Source organism: Falco peregrinus, chromosome 5 (assembly GCF_023634155.1).
Source record: "Falco peregrinus isolate bFalPer1 chromosome 5, bFalPer1.pri, whole genome shotgun sequence".
Taxonomy (NCBI): Eukaryota; Metazoa; Chordata; class Aves; order Falconiformes; family Falconidae; genus Falco; species Falco peregrinus.
In genome coordinates this window covers 66993399-67012120 of record NC_073725.1, presented here as the reverse complement: position 1 = coordinate 67012120, position 18722 = coordinate 66993399, and the positions used below count along the sequence as shown (strand labels likewise).

At 45.1% G+C, this 18722-nt stretch overlaps 1 protein-coding gene across 3 annotated transcripts in view; it reads right to left on the bottom strand.

The window, feature by feature from the left end:
• Nucleotides 1–17508: 17508 nt before the first annotated feature.
• The window catches only part of LOC101916784 (tyrosine-protein kinase ZAP-70), a 28849-nt gene continuing 27635 nt past the window's right edge, over nt 17509–18722 (bottom strand). For all 3 annotated transcript variants that reach the window (XM_055806299.1, XM_005241684.4, XM_055806300.1), the window contains one exon: nt 17509–18427. In XM_055806299.1, the coding sequence (XP_055662274.1) occupies nt 18304–18427 (124 nt within the window). In that variant the 3' untranslated portion in view covers nt 17509–18303. The remainder of the gene's footprint in view (nt 18428–18722) is intronic.

The window sequence follows — 18722 nt, the reverse complement described above, 5'->3', positions numbered from 1 at the left end:
GAGGTGGCTGCACCCGCAAGGTATGTGAAAGGCTTTAATATACCATTTTTAAAGGATGTTGGAGTATTTCTGCAGCTCTTCCCTCACATAACAACAAGTTTGCACAACACAAAGGGGGCAGCTGAGGCAGCACTGGGCTGTGGGGCCTGGCGGGGTGAGGCGGCCCCGCTCCCTGCTCCCTGCCCGGCCCAGGGGGCTGCCAGCCAGCGGTGTCCCTGCCCCCGGCCCAGGCACAGCAGGGGACAGCCTCAGGGGATGGGTTGCCATCCTGAGGGGATGGTAGAGCCATTGCTGTCACACCTTGTGATGCCTCTTGTGCCTCACCTGTGATGTGCGAGATGCCACATACTTATGTGCCATGTAAAATCCTCCAAAAGCTGATCTATAGGACCTGGAAATTGTTACTCTCCCAAGTGTTGCGACAGCTTACTAAGTTTTAGGGGGGGAACTCTAAAATCCTTGTGGAAAAACAGGTATCTGGGGACAGCCATCGGTGTAATAGACCTGTGATTGCAGGCAATGTTGGAGACTTGCTCTTCCACATGGGATGTGGCATTGATTCCTTAGCTCCCTCCATGGCTCTCATCCACACCATTGTTCTTGGGTATGTTTCGTTATTGATGAGTGAAATAGTAGCATACAGCAAATTACTGCGCTAAAGACAGCCACAGTTAATTAATTGAGTCTAATCAATTACATTTTTCCTCTGAATTCTTCAGCATAAGGGATTACAGCATCCTTCACTGATGTTTCTGCTGCTGTTTTAAGCAGGTGCTGTAGCCCATGCCCCACAGCTCATGAGAAGTTTGCTCGTGGGTGGTAGTTGAGAATGAACAAGGATCTTCCCTTGGTGAGGAAATCCAGGTACAAAGCAGGTGATAGTTTGCTTTGGATTAGAACTCACCCTGTGAAGTGTATCACAAAGGTGATGTAGATGATGGGTACAGGTCTGAGGCTTCAGGCAAATCAGTGGTATCTCCCTACAGATTGAAATTCCAGATCAATAAAGTGAGGATAGTCATTGGATGGCAGGTTTTGTGGTGCACATATGGTACATGCCGCATCTGCTTTGGCAGAGTTAGGATATTTGCGCTTTTGTGTTCTGGTGGAACACAGCAATGAAACTGTTGATACAGGCATAAAACTTGTTGTGCATAGCCCAAGGACAGAAAAACAAGGGACTAGCTCTGCTGAGGAGTCAGTGCAGTCCAGAAAGCAAAAATCACCTTTGTGGTCTGCTGCCTTCTTATCTGTTTGTAAACGTGCCAGGAGCCTGTGCCATCTGGTGGACACCAAAGAAGAAACACCGAGCTGCACGTGCATGGAGTGACATAAATGTTTGCTGAAAGCACAATTACTGCCCTGCATCCCAGGGCCCCAACTCAGCCTGCTCTGATCCTTTGAAACAAGAGTGTAAGGGCGGTGAGGGCTGAACCTCCCAGCTGGAGGGGTACGCATGGGATCGGTGACATGCTAGTATAAACTTTTAAAAGTAGGAGTGTGGAGAAGGTGGCCCTCTGTGCTGCCATCAGGGCAGACTCTTTTGTAGTACCAATTAATGTGCGTGTTCCCAGGCAAACGTGCCTGCCTGTATGCACAAGTCTGTGCTGCTTACTGGCACTCGTTCTCAGTGTGCAGTGCCATAGCTACCGAAATCCTCCAAGTCCAGGAAGGGACAGGAGTCTTAACAGAAGTCCTGTATTTTATGATTGGATTTGAACCATCCCAGTTGCAGGGGAAGTTTTTATTCATTCCCGTTTCATTCATAGCAGTGGGCGTGAATCTTTCTTTTCAATCAAATGAAATTAAAATTGCCAGAGTATAGCTTGTTTGCCTTTTTAGTCAATGTGAATTAATATTTGTAAAAGCACTGAAGGAAACAAGGAACCTAGCTTTAGTCTCCTGGGTAACATATTTTAAGGTCTCTCTGGATGTTTAGCCATATTTTATTTTTAAACTTGATTTCCTTGAGCTTTCAGGAGTAAAATTTCATCCTGAGGGATACAGACACTTGTATATCTGAACTGTCTCCATAAAGTTGGCTTAATTTTTTTAATTATCATTATTATTATTTTTACTGTTTCTGACAGGATTAGTGTGAACAACGGAGAGAGCAAATCGTTCTTCCCAGGACAGCAGGTCTGGGAAGGGGCTGAGCTGTAGAGGTCACTCTTCTCCCTTATTGCTCCAAAAGCGGGAATCTGAATACTACTGATTTCATTTAACTTTAAATATCTGCAAAAGCAGGGTTTCTGCATATGAACCTATCCTTTAAGATCTTTTAAGAAGAGAAACAGACTTTTTCTGTTCAGATCACAGCGTATGAGTGATCAGATCTATTTTAGATTATTATCTTGGGAAGCAAAAAAAGCATCATAGCATCTTTCTCTGCATGGGTGTAAAGGCAGTGTAAGGTGGTGAACAGTCTGGATGAGAGCTACAGTGCTGCCAGACTGGTCTGTGTTCCTGCTGTAAGCCTAGAGCTAGGAATGCCGGTCAGAAACAGCATAAAACCTTTTGTGAGCAGGCTGCTGTGGAGGGGAAGCCCCTCAGATTGCCCCAGAATATAAAGATAAACCCAGGACTTTTAGTGTTTGCAAGGTATTTGTAGGGTCTGAAGGTGCAGAGTTTATCAATTACTATCCTGATATCACTCACAAAACTCTTTTTTGCCCAAACCCTGTAAGTCGTGCTCAACCTTCAACACTAACATAGCACAATTGGAGAGTGTGTATTCTTGTGAGAAAACCATGAGTCTGATCACAGAGGATCAGTGATCACCCCTCCAATTAATATTATTTTTATTGCAACAACACACCAACATTGCTGTACCTCATTAGCAGTATGTACCAGCCGCACACATTCAGCCCAAGCATAAACCAGTGTAGGTGCTGAATGCTCCCTTGTACGCAGCTGGATATGTAACATAAAATGTCAATTCTTTTGAATATAACTATTGCAGATTAATTTTACTAATATTAATTTTAATGTATTACTTTTACAAGTCCACATCCCATTCACAAGCGTTTTTTCCTGAAATAGCCTTTATCATGGGAATCTGGTGCCCTCACATCCCTGTTCTCTGTGGGCTGGGTTCCCCAGAAGGCTTCATTCTTCATTGTGCAATGCGATGTGGTGTGGTGGTTCAGCCAGAAAACACCACAGGGACAGGAGTGCCAGCCCACTGGGGAGCTGTGCCAAAAGGGGAACAAGGGCATGAGGCATCTGCACCAGAACTTACTAATGAGCAATGGCCACTGCATGTGGATGCAGTTCAAAGCAGAGGGGAACTGAAAATTAGTACTTCAGTCAGGCTTGATGGACCAAACAATATTAATTTTAACCATGCTGAGAATAAAATAATTTGCTTCATTTTTTCCACTGGGAAATAATGCTATGGGGGTTTTTTTTGTCTGGCAAGATAGATATTTTCCCTCACAAAATGCTGATTTTGTGAGAACTGTTTTTTATCTCTGAAGAAATGAGATTCTGACATAAAGATCCTTACAATCTGGAAGTTAGAGTCAAAATGCTACATGTTTAAAGTGGATTATTAAATATGAAAAAATATAGGAATAAAAAGTGTTTTTAAGGATATGCATAGTGAACAGGGATTAGTCCATCACATCAGGCTGTAAAAGCAGGCAGCATTTCTCCATCTGATTGCCTCATTTCAGATTTTCAGAGATCAGGTAATTTCATCCAACAGCTCCCCTGTCGCAGTCTGTTGTGCACTGTGAGCATGAAAAGAGCTATGTGAAATGTTTTGTTAAGCCACGTTTTCCACAGATATGTGTGTTTTCATCGAGTAGAAGTTTTCCACAGCAAGTATCAATTTTCAATTAAAATTGAATTTTCATGATAGAAGTCTGGAAACCTCTCTTATTTCTTCTCCCTCTCCCCAGTGGTTTGCAGCTTGGACAATCAAAACATTGCAGCCAAAAGATCCTCAGTTTTTACTTTTCAGACATGTAGTTTTAAGGATGCCTCCAAAGGTTCCGAAGCAAAACTTCTCGAAAAAGCCAAAATCTTTTTCTGTTTTCTGTTGTCAAAATCATTGCCAGGAACAGAAAATATATAAACAGCTCTAAATACATAGTCATGGGACCTCTAGACTTTTTCTCTGCAAGACATCATCTGCCCAGCTTCCCTGGGGGCTCTTTTGTGGCTCCCAGACATGCAGTCCCTCTCTTTTTGCCTTACTAACTCGAAGTAGAGCTGAGCATACTCAGTGCTGTTACCAGAATAGCAGGAAACCTGCAAATGTCACATCAAGTCTCACCTTTCCTGGTGAGATGCTGTATCTGAACCTCATCTTCAAAACCTCACCTCACCCATGTACCCACATGAGCAACCACAGTGTTCCTCCTTTACGCTCAAGACCATGGGCTTGCCTACCTTTTGGCTTTACGCTTGTGGTGGTTTGGCCCTGGCTGGACGCCAGGTGCCCACCACAGTCGCTCTATCACTTGCCTCCTCAGCTGGACACAGGAAAGAAAATGTAATTAAAGGCTTGTGGGATGAGATGAGGACAGGGAGACGTCATTCACTGATTACTGTCATGGGCAAAACAGACTCGACTTGGAGAAAAATTAATTCCATTTATTACCAATCAAATCAGAGCAGGATAATGAGAAATAAACCCAAAACTTAAAAATACCTTTCCCCCACCCCTCCTTTCTTCCCAGGCTTAACTTCAGTCCCGATTTCTCTACCTCCACCCCACCAGTGGCACAGCGGGATGGGGAATGGGGCTGTGGTCAGTTCATCATGTTTTGTCTGCTGCTCCTTCCTCCTCAGGAGGAGGACTCCTCACACTCTGCCCCTGCTCCAGCATGGGGTCCCACCCACGGGAGACAATCATCCATGAACTTCTCCAACATGAGTCCTCCCCACAGGCTCCAGTTCTTTACAACCCAGCGTGGGGTCCCTCCCTGCACTGCAGGTGGGGATCTGCTCCCCTGTGGGCTCCATGGGCTGGGGCACAGCCTGCCTCACTGAGGTCTTCATCATGGGCTGCTGGGGAATCTCTGCTCTGGCACCTGGAGCACCTCCTGCCTCCTCCTGCACTGACCTGGGTGGCTGCAGAGTTGTTGCTCTCACGTACTCACACTCCCCTCCCTGGCAGCAGTTGCGCAGGGTTTTTTCCCCTTCATGAATAAGTTACCCTAGGGGCACTACCACCATTGCTGATGGGCTCAGCCTTGGCCAGCGGGTGGGTCTGCCGTGGAGCCGGCTGGTATTGGCTCCATGGAACATAGGGGAAGCTTCTAGTAGTTTCTCATAGAAGCCGCTTCTGTAACCCACCTGTGAAAAATTGCCCCACAAACCAGATACAGCACCCTTCCCCTGGATCCCAGGAACCAAATCGCTGCTCTGCCTCTACCTTTATTCCAGCTGAGCTGGGCTTTACCTGTATGAACATTTTACTGACTTCAAGAGGGATTACTTGTGTGCTGGCAGCAGAGAGGGAGATAGAGTAGAAAGTGCCACAACAGCATTTTTAGGGGATAGCTGCCTTCAGTGGTCATTCACCCCAGCTGCCAAGAAGAATAGACCCTGTCTACAGCTCCTCATACCATTCTGCCAGTGGCTGCAGGGACTTAATAATGAGACAGTACACATCTTAGACTAAATGGAGTAAACCCCTTCATATAAGAGTAAGCCTGGAACTGTCTGCCACGTGAGATAAGGAAACCCAGCCAGAACTGGAGAAGGATGGATAGTGATTTGGATTTGGACTGCAAGGATGATAACACTTAGCTGGGTTTTTACTACTCCGGTCTTGGACATCTTTGGAGTTGGGATGGATTTTGCTTCTATCACTGCAGTCCCGCACATTTGATCAAAGATTTTGGCAGGACTCATCCCTGGGAAATAGTTGGCCCGAGGGGCTGGAAAGCTCCTTGGTCCCTTCTGTCATGCTTGAGCCATTGTTTAAGAGTTGGCAGCAGCTTCTGGTATTAAAACAGTCTGACATCTGTAGTGTCAGCGCTGTCACTCTGGGACCAGGGTGTGCCAGCATTTTACCATTTCATTGCTAGGATAAAGGATGATGCTATTCAAACAGCTCAAGATGAAATGGGGGCAGCACAAGAGGCATGTGGTTTTCTGACTGCAGCAGGCATCTCTTGGAGTGAGGCAGAGCAGATGGAAGATTTTTCACTGGATTATTCATACCCACAGGACACCCAAAGAGTCTTTTTTGTCATTTCCCAGCAGAAAGGATTTTTTTGACTTAGTGAGACAAGAACAAAGGTGCTGCAGGAAGCTTGCAAACTTCAGGGAGAGGGGCTACTCCACATGGGGGCTGTGTTTCAAACCCAAGATAATCCGAAAGATTGTGCTCTACCTCTTCCTTTTCTTTTAGGAAACTCATCCTCCCTGTACCTGTCCTCACCTCCTTGGTTTTCACAGATGAAGACCACAATTTCTGCTCAGCAGAAATGCACTCATTACTCTATATTCCAGTAATGACCTGAGGCTGAACTGAGAATCTATTCCTTTCATGTACAGATGTCTAGTGAGAGAGTCACATTCTCAAAAACTTGCTTAAGGGTAAATTTTTAAAGGAATAGATTCTTTAGATCATCTTGATGAGGGAAATAAGGCCTGAAGTTTCATTTATTTGGCTTCAATTCTCCCCTTGAAGCCAAAGCATGAAATTATAGCATCCCATCTAAATAAATTAGCATTTCTGTGCCATTACCAAACTTTGTACATGTGTGTGTTCATGTTGACATGGAGTCAGAATTTCACTGCATGCCTTATGGCCAGCACAAATAAGAACCATCAGAATGGTTGCATGGAGAATGGTCGAAGATCCTAGGCAAGGGAGTCTGATGATAAACATCCAAACATGCAAACATCAGTATTTGTGACACTTCTTACGAGGGGAAAATTAAAGCTGGCATTAATTATATTAGCTCTGCATTTATGGACAACAGCCCTTCAAAACTGCACAAATGAGACTGAACAAGAATTGGACGGGGGAAAAAAACTTAGACTGAGGAAGCACTTACTCAAGGTCTCATACCAGGACTAAGAAAACTGTGGAGTAAACCAGCCTTTGACTTCCTTTCCTGCCTAATAACAAAGGCTAGATATTCAAAAGAAGCTAACTGCCAAAATGAGATTCATAAAGCTTTTGTTCACGACAAAAAGACTTGCAAGGGTGGGTGCAGAGCTGTTATGCAAACCTTTTCCCTATGTTTCTGGCTGAGAGCATTGCTGTTCTGAAAACTGGCCCCATCTGTGTAGGAGGAGATGTTCAAAGGCTGGCCCTGAGCACTTCCAATAAGATAGCTGTATCAGAGAAAGATGCTACTGTGGTTAAGGTATAAACCTGGCACATAGTAATTTTGATGCAGTATGTGACCTACATCGAGTAAGTTAGTCTCTGACTTAGTTCCCATCTTACTATTGTTTCATCTACCCAGTTTCCCAGAATCTCTACCTGTTGTCTTGTATATTTAAATTCATAATACTGTAATAAAAATATAAACAATAAGGTTATAGACATTAAGTATACTTGTTCTGTTCCTTGAGAAATACGACTCCCATAGCCCTGTGTCCAGGCATGTACACAATACAGTACTGGAGTCCATAAAAGAAGAATCTGGGTGGATAAGAGGGGTTTTTTTATGGTTACTTTGTGGATTTTTAAATTAAAATAGTATAAATACTATTTCCAGTCAGTTCCCCATGGTTCGCTTAAATCTTTCCTGCACTTCTCATTCAAATAGCCTATTGAAATTATCAATTATTTTTCTCCATTGCTGGGATGGTAGTGCTACAACACAGAGGCCAAATTCTGCTTCCACTTGCAGCAAAAAAGAATTAAGATTTGCTTGAGATTTTGAGCCAGCTGGAAAGTGGGGACCTGAACCTGAGGCTCTGACAGGGCTGTAGCGTAATGGGTGACTGCATGACTATCCCTGATATATGTTCACAGGTCAGTGCCAGCATTTGTCCACTTCTGAACTGGGATATAGATCATTTAGCACTTCTTTTAAATGCTAAACAGCTGCATTTACCCACTTGTATATTTTACTACTACATCACCAGTAATTGTATTTGAAATATGCTGCCCCATTCTGTGCACCATATCAAGATAATAAACAGGAAAGAGACACTTTTTATTACTTGCATCAGGGCAGTTTATTAATCAGTTCATTCAGCTCAGTAAAGTAAACAGGGTTTTAAAAGCTTAATAGGTTGGGAAGGGTGCAGGTGTATGTGAGGAAACAATTAGATTTTCTCATAAAAATTAAATCACAGACACCAAGAAGAGCCCAGGAATTCACATCCACTGAGGTTATGAGGCTGAAAGGACTAGGAGGTTTCCACTTTGGGCAGGCAATAACCAGTGTACTAACAATGCGAACAAAATCACAGCCTTTGTTGTTGTGTGCATGAAAACACAAACCTGCACACAAGCGTTCTTGTGTTTATGTGTATATAGGCACACACAAAAACCATGATTTAAACATGCCTGACATTTCTGCACATGCATGAAGTGCCACAGGGATGTTACTCTGCAGTTTGAAGGGTTGAAAACAAAATGCAGAAAGGGAAAATGAAGATTGGACTTGTTCTGACTGCAAGTCATACTGTCCCTTGGAAACTGTTCAAAAGGAACATTTACATTCTCTTTCCATTGACTTGGTGGGAAGAATGACCTCCACAAATTCCCATCACTTAATTCCCTTCTCAGTTGAACTCTACCTATGAAATCTATTTTCCCTTACATTGGTCTTCTAGAGTCTGTGACTGAGCTAAGGCATCTTGATCCCACTGGCAGAAGGAGAACTGTGGAAGCTGTGTCTTCCTCTCCATCAGCCTGAGTTCCCATTTCCATCTTCCAGCTTTGTCAGGCTGGCTTTCTCCACCCTCTTGCCTGTGTACAGGAGGGCAAGACAGATTGGGTATGGGAAGTGAATGAGGCCCCTGTCAGGAGCGTGCCTTTTGCTTGCCAGTACACAGAGAAGCAAGGTCACAGATCCCTAAATCATAGTGAAAAGAGCAGGAGTTCTTGATTAGGGGAAGCTACAATCAAGTAGAGTAATTTGTTTAGAAAACTTAATCCAGAAAACTTAGAGGAGCTATTTTTGTTCATTTCTAAAGTTGCATTAACAGAGACAAAACAGATGATTTTACATGAAATGGAGGATTAAACATGGCAAAGTGGAATTTAATTTAAAACTTAAAAAAAACCCTTACCTTTAAAAACTATGGTTCCTATAGTTTATACTTGCCTTGGAATATAATCTGAAATTTTCACTGTGCCAATGTCTTAACTGCCCTTTGCTAAATTCCTGGCCCTCTCTCAGAGCAGATTGTTCTGAGGTTTTTATATTATATCACAAAAGTCCTTACCTTCCACTTTATGTATCTGAGCCCATGTAACTATTTCTGCTCCTACTTAGTAGCATTTCTGACCCTTCTCCACCTTTGCTATATCTTTGCAGCTCCTCCCAATCAATGTAATTTTATTTGTGATTTTTTCCAAATATGCCAAGACAGCACCGGCGGTGTTCAAACAGGTTTCCCTAAATATCAAATCTTAGACTTCTGTACAGTTTCTTTCTCTGTTGATTCTTTGCTGCTTTTTACATTTGGGAAAATGAATGTGTACTAGATGAACTACTAGCATGATTCAATATCTGTCTTCCTGTGTCGATTCAATATCTGTCTTCCTGTGTCTGTTTTTTAACCCATTTATGGTCCATAAAACACTTTTTCCATCCTTGTTTCTCTTCACATCAGTTGAAGCACAAGCACACAAAACAGTTTTCCCCTTTTCCACTGATTGTATGATATGTTTTACCTTTTATTAATCATTGCAAATTTTTTCCGTATCAGTACTTTTATTTTGCTTTGTGAAAGTGTTTGAATATCCAGTAATTACATTTTCTATTAAAATGGCTGGAGCAAGACAGTATATTTTGTGTCCCCTTATTTATTGCCACAAAGACCTTGAGGGGTTTTTTGAAGGTGTGGCTTGCATAGGTGCAAAAAAATCACTTCATTGCTTTCACCATACCATCCGTGTAATATAAGCATCTGCACAGAAATAGGACTAAAATGTTCTGGTTTATAAAGCCTTTAAACAATGTAGTTGTATACACATTTGGAAGCACGCTGGTGAAACTGTAACATTATCAGGTGTACTGGTGCAAATATTAGACTTAAACCTGGTGTCAGAGTTGATAAAGGACCAAGTTTGTGATCCTTGCTTTAAGCTATTAGTTAAGCCAGTTTGCTTATTAGTCTTTCCTGTTAGAGGAGAAAGCTTCCCAGTCTGGAAACGGTCTAAAGGCTGGACTCAATAATCCTAAAAGTCTTTTCCAACCTAAATGATTCTGTGATTCTATGAAATTAGAGCCTGCCCTTGCTAGCATTTCCCACGTAGGCACTTGCTGTGCTTCTTACAAAGAGAATCATTACTTCCTGTAAGATTCGCTACAGTAGAACATACTGTGTTAAACCTAGGAATGAGTAGGGCATTGACATGTAACAACGAAGCAAAGTTGCATGGGTTAACTGTGTATTTCTGGAGAGCACTGCTCTGGGAAACAAAAAAGGCAGAGATAGCTAAGACGCAGAGGTGGATGTCCACATACTTCTCCATGCCTAGACAGGATTTCCTATTCACTTTAGGTCCAGGGTTCTTGACTGTTTATCATTCCAGCCTATTTCCTAAAAATCACTGATGCGTGGCCAAAATCAGTTCCTTAAGTTTGTCCAGGGTGACACAGTATGCCAATGCTGTAGGTCTAGGGAGGGAGCAGATTCCTCATTGCCTGTTACACTATATCCCTATTTACATCATGTCGAAGGGAGTGGCAACAGCTACATCTCTGACATGGCTGTGCTTTACACCCACATCTTACTCATTTGCCCCGGGGGTAAATTACTTGAATTGGATGGAAATTTTCCTACAGAAGAGTTTTCCATCTGAAAATGCTGATTAGACCGAATTGAAGTGTCCCGTGGAAAGGTTTTGATTCCATCAAAGCTTTCAGTGGAAACAAGGCCAATGATGTCTGATGGGCCAGCCTGCCTTCCATCTTGCCACCTCACCTATCTGCCTACATGTCCCTGCATTTTCTGGCTCTGTGGCTGCAAATTTTCCCAACTGACGGGCTCATGGAGGCCAAGACACCAGTTAGGTACTCACTTTTGCCGCTTTCTCCCTGTGTAGGGTCAGCACTGTGACCATACACTCTCTGACTTTTTAAAAATCTCTTTTGATTCTTTTGTCATGATTTCTCATCCCACTGAAATTATCTGTGTTTTATTTTGCCATTCAATTTAGAGTTATTGTTATTATAGTTGTCAGTAGTGCGTGTTTGATGCAGCAGCAGGTGGTGTCCATTTATCTGTGTTGGTAACATGATTTCCAACCCCAGGAGCAAGCTCTGAAAATAAAGCAGGGGGAGGTGGGTTTTTTCTCCTCTTTTAACCCTGCCTGCTCACAACTGCCACCTACAATATGTCCCCTAATGCTTTGGACCCTTCAGTCCTTCCTGCATAACCCGGCTCCTTGCTTCTGCTCTGTTGCCAATGGAAGTTCAGACATGCATAGAAGGGTTGGTGCTTCTCATCCTCAGCGGAAGAAATATTTGAACCTCACCACAATGTTGAGAAGTCTTCCCAAAGAGATGGTCTGAGTGTCTGTGGATTAGTCGAATTCCAGCCCCAGAGAGAAGAATGAAGAATTTGCTGTTCTGTGGCCCGTACATAACCAGTGAGGAGGGCAAGGTGCTGACTCCTGACAGCTTCTAACAATGAGTGGAGGCAGCTGCCCACACTGTTTGACCTGTGTTCAAGCCTGATGAGACTGCTGACCTGCTGTGGGCCTGTCCAGGTGAGAAGGCAGCCCGTAGGTGAGAAGGCTGTGAGAGGCACCAGACTCATGGAGAAGCAGCAATCCCACCAGCTGCGGTTACTCTCTGTTCATACTGCTGAGTGCCAGCCTGCCTGGCTCACTCCTCCTTGCTATGGTCCATCTGCCACCTTCTGATGGCAGGATGCAGGTGCTGAGCAGAGCAGTGGAGAACAGCAGCCATACCTGGCCCTGCCTCAGCTGGGAGGGGACAGCCACAGCCTCTCAGTCAAGTTCCTGGCAGCTCCTGCAGGACTCTCAGCCCCAGCCTTAGCTCAGAGAGGTGCTGGTAACTGCTTTACAGACGGAGACTTTCTGGGCCTGTACACCAATCTAAACTGGGAACTGCCACCCAATACTTGAGAGATGGGTTTGAGTAATGTCGTCACTTGCCACTCCACCCTTCAGTGGCAAGTCAGAGGGACCACAACTGGTGTGGCACACCGATTAGCTCTCCCCTGACTGAAACGGGCTCTGCAGGCAAGCTTAGGGCTTCCACAGTGAGGGCAAGGACTGAAGCCAAGCTCAGCCGCAGGCCAGGCATGCTGCATTGTTGTAGCTTTGCCTTTCCTTCCTGTACTGTGCCAAGCCCACTGTTTCTGAATGTGCAAATTATATATTCCATTTTTGATGCAGGATGCAAGTGGGCTCCCAGGAGCAAATATCCACAACCTTTGAAACTTTGAGACCACCGGCTGCATTCTCGCATGGACAGTAGGACTTAAAATCACTCTACAGACAAGCACATGCACGCACAAGCTTTAGGGGGAGCACAGCCAAGCTCTGAACGATGCAAGCGTTTGGGAGGACAAAAAGCAACCACATTGATCAGTTTATTGGAAGAATGTTATGAGTAATAGCAGTAGTGCAGCTGCTGGGCCCACAGTGGGTGGTTTCATTCTGGAGAAGCAGTTGCTGCACAGCCCTACATGAGCTGAAATTCCTCAGGGAGTGAGGTGCAGGACTCTGCTGGAGGGTAGGGCCTTGCAGGGGATGTGCTCAAGCTTTCATCTGCAAGGGGAAGCAAATTTTATATAAAGAGTCCTCCAGCCCATGAAGGCCAGAACACAAGTTCCTTCAGCTGCAGCAGGGTTCTCTGTGGCGATGCTTACCCTGTGGAAGGAAACTGCTCTCATTTCTCTGCCAGCTCCATCGCCCTTCCTGGAGACCGCTGCCCTCACTGGCTTCTGCACAGCTGGGATGTGCCAAATGTACCTACAGAGAGTGTCCAGATTACCTATATTTTGCCCCCTTTCAACATTTCTGACAAAATATGATTTTAAAAGGACAGAAATTGATCAAATGCCATTTTAGATAGTAAAGGGTTTTTCATTCTGGAGCTGTTTTTTCTTTTCCTGCCCAGACAATGTAGCAGACAGCCTAATGCCCCAGCTAGAAGAAAAGCAGTTCCTTTACAGCAACAGCAACAACAAACTGGTTGATTACTTAATAGAATAACTTAATAGGAAAAAAATATAGAAATATTTACTGAAGGAACTGGTCATTTAACCTTTCAATACCCAGTTACTCTCAACTGGGATTTCCCTGCTCCCTGTGGACATGCTTCACCCTGTCCTAAGACTATGGGTAGAAGCTCAGGCTGGAGATCCCAGGCAGGGGAGGCCCAGGAGCAGAAGAAATAGGGAGGATGGGACATAAAGGGACCACAGATCAAGAGTCAAATTCCTGGGTCCCTGCAAGTCCTCCTGGCTTTATGAACAAGGCCCTGAAACTGCCATCTTAGCAGAGCAGAAGCCTTGAAGAGGCAGTGGGAATGCCAGCCACCACACCCTGGTTGATTTGCCTGTGTAAATCAAACAGGGCAACGTCTTACATTGACCAAAGCTCATCACTTAAGGCCACAAAAACCTACACAGAGAATTGGCTGCGGAAACCACCTGTCACTGCTTGTGCAGTGGGGACAAAACCAGCCTCTCTTTGTAACATGGTGTGTGTCTGATGCACCTCTCTGCACCTCCGTGCTCACTGCAGGGCCTGACTGTGCCACAGCTCCAGCTGGTCAGGCAGGCATGGTCCCAGTGCCTGTCCTCACACCACAGACGTGCTCCTGTCCTCGGATGGGATCATTTGAAATTGGAAGAAATGAGCGATGCTGAATTTCCTACCACTCCCCAGCAGCCTCCTAGTGAGTACAGTACCTCTCTTACTTTCCAAGATTTCTGTTGCTGATCAAAAAAACCACTTGTGAAGACATGTTTACAGTTTCTCCTGCCAGCACAGAGATTTCTATCTGACAGCAAAACCAAGGTAACATAAAAAAAACTAGAGACAACAGAAGAAAAGGCTCAGTCCAAGTCTAACCTGCTCTACCAGATTTCTTGGTGGCAAAACAAGTCATTCTCTCCTGCTGAGAAAAGTTTCTTTTCCTCAGGACTTGGATATTTGTTAATACTCAAACCAGTCCCATCGCTTGCATTCCTCTTGTCAGTGAAGAGCATCTAATTTTGCACCTAGGTTTGCATCTTCTGTGCATCTGCCTTGCACATCCCTTTTTCTTCATGTGTAATGGGTTGATGGTAAAAGCCTCTACATTAAGACTTGGCTAATTCTAGGCCACTGCTGACTATATCGATGCATGTGACAGCACTTTTTGTGCTGGGGCATCGTTTGGCTTGCCTGGCATCTGAACATAAAAAGAAGACATCATCTGGAGATGAAAGTATGAAAACAAACAAAGGTGAATGGAAGCTTTTCTTCCATGCCCCTGTGCAACCACTGACAAGTCATATCTTTCCCTTGTCTTGCTTCCTTCTGCTGTAATCAGAAACAAGCTGATCTCCTATGAGTGAGGGAGAGAAGGGGACAGTGTAGGATCAGTGATTCACCTGACTTTTATGAAGAAATCTGTGATTTGTGGTGTATTTGATCAGGGCAGGACCAAAGCATTCTGTGACTTCATGGTTGCCAGACATTTTGTAACAAGAAGGGTGATGACTGTGAGCAGGTCTGTGCCCTGCCCTTGCAGTGTCTCCAAGTTGCCAGCAGCTGGAGCCAGGAAAGAGACCTTGAACATACAAACCTGCCCTTTCCCCCTAACACAGGGCAGGTAGGAGTGCTGCAGTAGTTCCTCTCAGCAAGGGTTGCATGGAGACAGCTGCCATGGGGTCTGCCAGCGCTCCTTCTCTCAGGCTGGTCCGCTCTCTCTGCCTGGTGATTCTAGTTCTGCCTTCTGTGCTATACAGAAATACCTAAGGCCCAGAAAGCAGCCAAAACAGAGCTGCTTAACTGCTGGCCAGGCTCACGGGAGACAGGACAGCCCAGTAGCAAAGCAGGAGTCCCATTGCCAGTGCTGAGCCATGCCCTGAGGGACCTCACAGGCCGCACCTCTTGGGTAGAGCGGGGAAAATACCCAGTGCTAGCTTCAAAAACATACTTTTGCACTGGTACAGTAAATCAGTTAGGGTAAAATGATACAAAGGTCAGTGAGAACAGAGCTGTATTAGTCATGTAGTTGCTGTGCTGCTGAACAGAATGAAAGTGCCTTGATAGCTGAAAGAGATAGAAGGATCGGTGCGTCCTTGTGATAAGTGTAATTGATAAATAGGCATGTACTGGTGATAAGATAGGCTTATTGGTGATAAGACAGATTGGAATGAGATAGATCAGCATTGGTGATATGATAGAGTGTTACATAGTGTTGATCAGGCATGATTACCAATACTTTATCATGTCTCACGTTATCATTGTGGGTGCTTAGTTAGAAGATGAACTTCATCTTTTCCCTTGCAAGATGGAGAATGCAAGAATCAGAAGAGCTTTAAAGATTCAGGTAAAACAGAAGGAAATGTGTGAGTGGAGAGAAAGAGCTAAGGAGGCGTCAGCAAGAAAAGAGGATTTGAGGAAGTTTATGGGAGAGCAGAATCAGCCATAGAGCACTGAGCTCTGAGTCTATGCTAACTGCAGCCTCTGCCTTTTATCTTATCAGTGACACAGCTCTTGCTCTAACATCCAGAGCCCCTGGGATCAGTCAGTGAAAGGGCTGGCAGAGTGTTTCAATATTTGGACCTGCCAGCAGCAGGCAAGGAGAGAGGTCAGAGCTGGATATATCCGTGCTGTGGTTGGGGAAGAAGAGAGCCTGTCCCAATCTCAGGGCCATTTGCACTGTGGGACCTGGAGATGTGCCTTACTGAGGGGGCTGAGCCCCTTCTGTGATTGCAGACTGGGGATACCCAGGAGGGAGGTAGTGCCTGAAGTCAAAGGAGATTCCCCTTGGGGGTGACTGTCAGACCCTGCACATGCCAAAAGCAGTAGTCACAAAGATGCATGAGTCACAGAGCCCTGTGACTTCAGGCCCTGGTTGTCTCACTCTCTTTTTTCCCCACAGCAACTCCTGACATTTTGTGATGCTCTTGGAACAGCCAGAGCAACATACACAGCCCAGTCGGCTTTCCAGAGGAGAAGCCCTTGCACCTTCTGACATAATCTCAAGGGATTTACGTCCTGTCTGTCAGGATGTAGGCACACACACTCACTTGAAATTGTCTCCAACTAAACCAGAGGTTCCTGTGGAAATACAACTTCTCTGGTACTTTTCTTTCCCATTTGAAGAAACACCAGCAACCAGTTAGCTGAAAATGTAATATGAGAAATCATTTCAAACCAGAAAATTGATTTGTTTCAAAAGAAAAGTCTAAACAAAAAGTTTTGGCAGTGGTTTTCAAGTAGAAAGCACATCGAATCTTATCTTTCCCAGCAAAATAGCTGCTTCGTCTGGGAGGAAAATATGGCATAGGGGATAATTTTTTTCCTGTCTCTGCCACTAGCTCACTGAACAAACAGGAACAAGCCACTTTCTCCTCTGATACCTCTGTTTTCCCCTTTACTGATAGGGATAATAGGTCCATAGCTCTCAAGCATACAAGACCAGCTAACGGGATGGAGAGAGAAAATGCTTTGGCACATAAATGGTTGGTGTCACTGGAGGCTGTAGTGTAAGCAAGGAGAGGGGAACACTTGTTTTTCATCAGACCTAAGTTCTCCGACTGCTTAAACAAGCGATACCAAGGGGTTAATTTAGGCCTTATACCTGAATGCTACCCAGGAACGGTTGCCTTCAGATAAAATCCACCTGCCATTAAGGTTTTAGATAAGGGCTGTGCCCTGGCCTGGACTGTAGCTGTTTATTTTACCTTGGGGACAAGGTACTCTGTGTGAGCTACTGTGTGGCTTTCTGATAGCAGGAGATGGTGAGAGATAAACTTTTCTACTCACTGTATCTCAGGGCTCTGATCTTCTGCTTTCCCCCACTTCCCCAGCCTTCACAACCACTCTGCTCTCTGCAACAGTGGAGACCACAGTCCCCCTCAACATGGGCCATCAATCTACTGCATCCGGGGGTGAGGGCAGACCAGTACAACAAGCCAGGATAGGTGGGTTTCCACAGTAGACTCAGCTGAGCAGCTGGGTATGCCATTAGCTGCAAGAAAGCTGCAAGAAAGCTCCAGCTCTGCAGTGAAACCAGCTCAAGGGTGACCAGGTTGGTGACTCTGCAGTGTTATGGAGAGCATCAAGGAGCGAAACCCTGGCCTAGTGGGGGGAAATTGTCAGCTTGAAGCAGTTGCAAACCTTTATGACAGTTCAATAGTCTGAGCCATAGGTATGTTAAAAAATATAGAGTTTATTTACAGGGTGACCAGTTTTCAGGCTTGAAGAGCAAGATGCTTATTTCATTAGCACAGAGGGGCCAGATGGGATCCAGGAGGTGAGCAGTGGTCCTGGGAGATGAGTTGTTTCAAGAGCCATAACCACCTTGGAGGGCTGTGGCAGTGCAGGGGAGATGTACACCATGCACATGGCAATGCCCCAGGGTGTAAGAGCTGTGGCTGGCAGGGCCCACAGAGGACAAAGCAGCGGCACCATGCAGCTCTGCCCCACTGCTCCTCCGTCTGTCCTGAGAGTGAGCAGAACACCAGCTGCTTCTTGCCCCAAGCCAAGGGGGAGGAGACTTGATGGCTCCCTTTCCTGTGTCACACCCCACACAAACCCCACCAGAAATGTGTACTTGATGGTTTCCTGTGAAAGAAATATTTTTTAAGAGATATGGAAAAATCCAGGTCTGCTGGAGCCAACACAGTTCATCCTTAGTGAGCCTGGTAGGCATTAAGCTCTGAGGCCCTGGGGCAGTTTTGGAAGTGGGCAAGAAGGAATTATAATACTGTTTGTACTGCCCTGTGCTGGGTCAGGCTGGAGATGTAAATCATGGCTGGCTGTTTGGAGACACGAGGCACAGCCAGGTGCCCTTGTCTGCTGTGACAGCATCGTCTCCCAGGTTCTTAGTTCTGGAACTACTTGAGTAACAAAACTGGCATTTGAGAGATTAAAGCAAAAATTCGCAAAGAGCCTTTCCAGGTCCCATGCAGAAAAGGTGTATGTTGAGCAGCAGAGAAGGAAACTCAAAGAAGGGCTGCTTTCAACTTGTCCTCTATCTCTGGCCCATTTTCTGTCTTGGTAGCAATACTGTAGTAGTAGGTGCGGATTATGTTTTCTACAGTAATAAATCCTGGACGCTCTTCCCATCTGCAAGGGCAGAAAGGAACAAACAAAGTCAACAGAAGGGACAAAAGTGGACAGATGCAATGACAAGCACAGAAGAACCTGGAGGGGAACAGCAGCCCAGTTGTATCAGGGGTTAGGATAGCAGCTGAGACTTTCTGGGACAGAGAGGGTCAAAGGCATAGAGGGACTGACATCTGCTGGGATTGGTATAGGCAAATGGAGGGGTATATTAATATAGAAATAGGTCCATCATTCATTATGAACTGGGGAATGAGACCAAGGCAAGAGACACCATTTGCTTTGTGTTGTCACCATC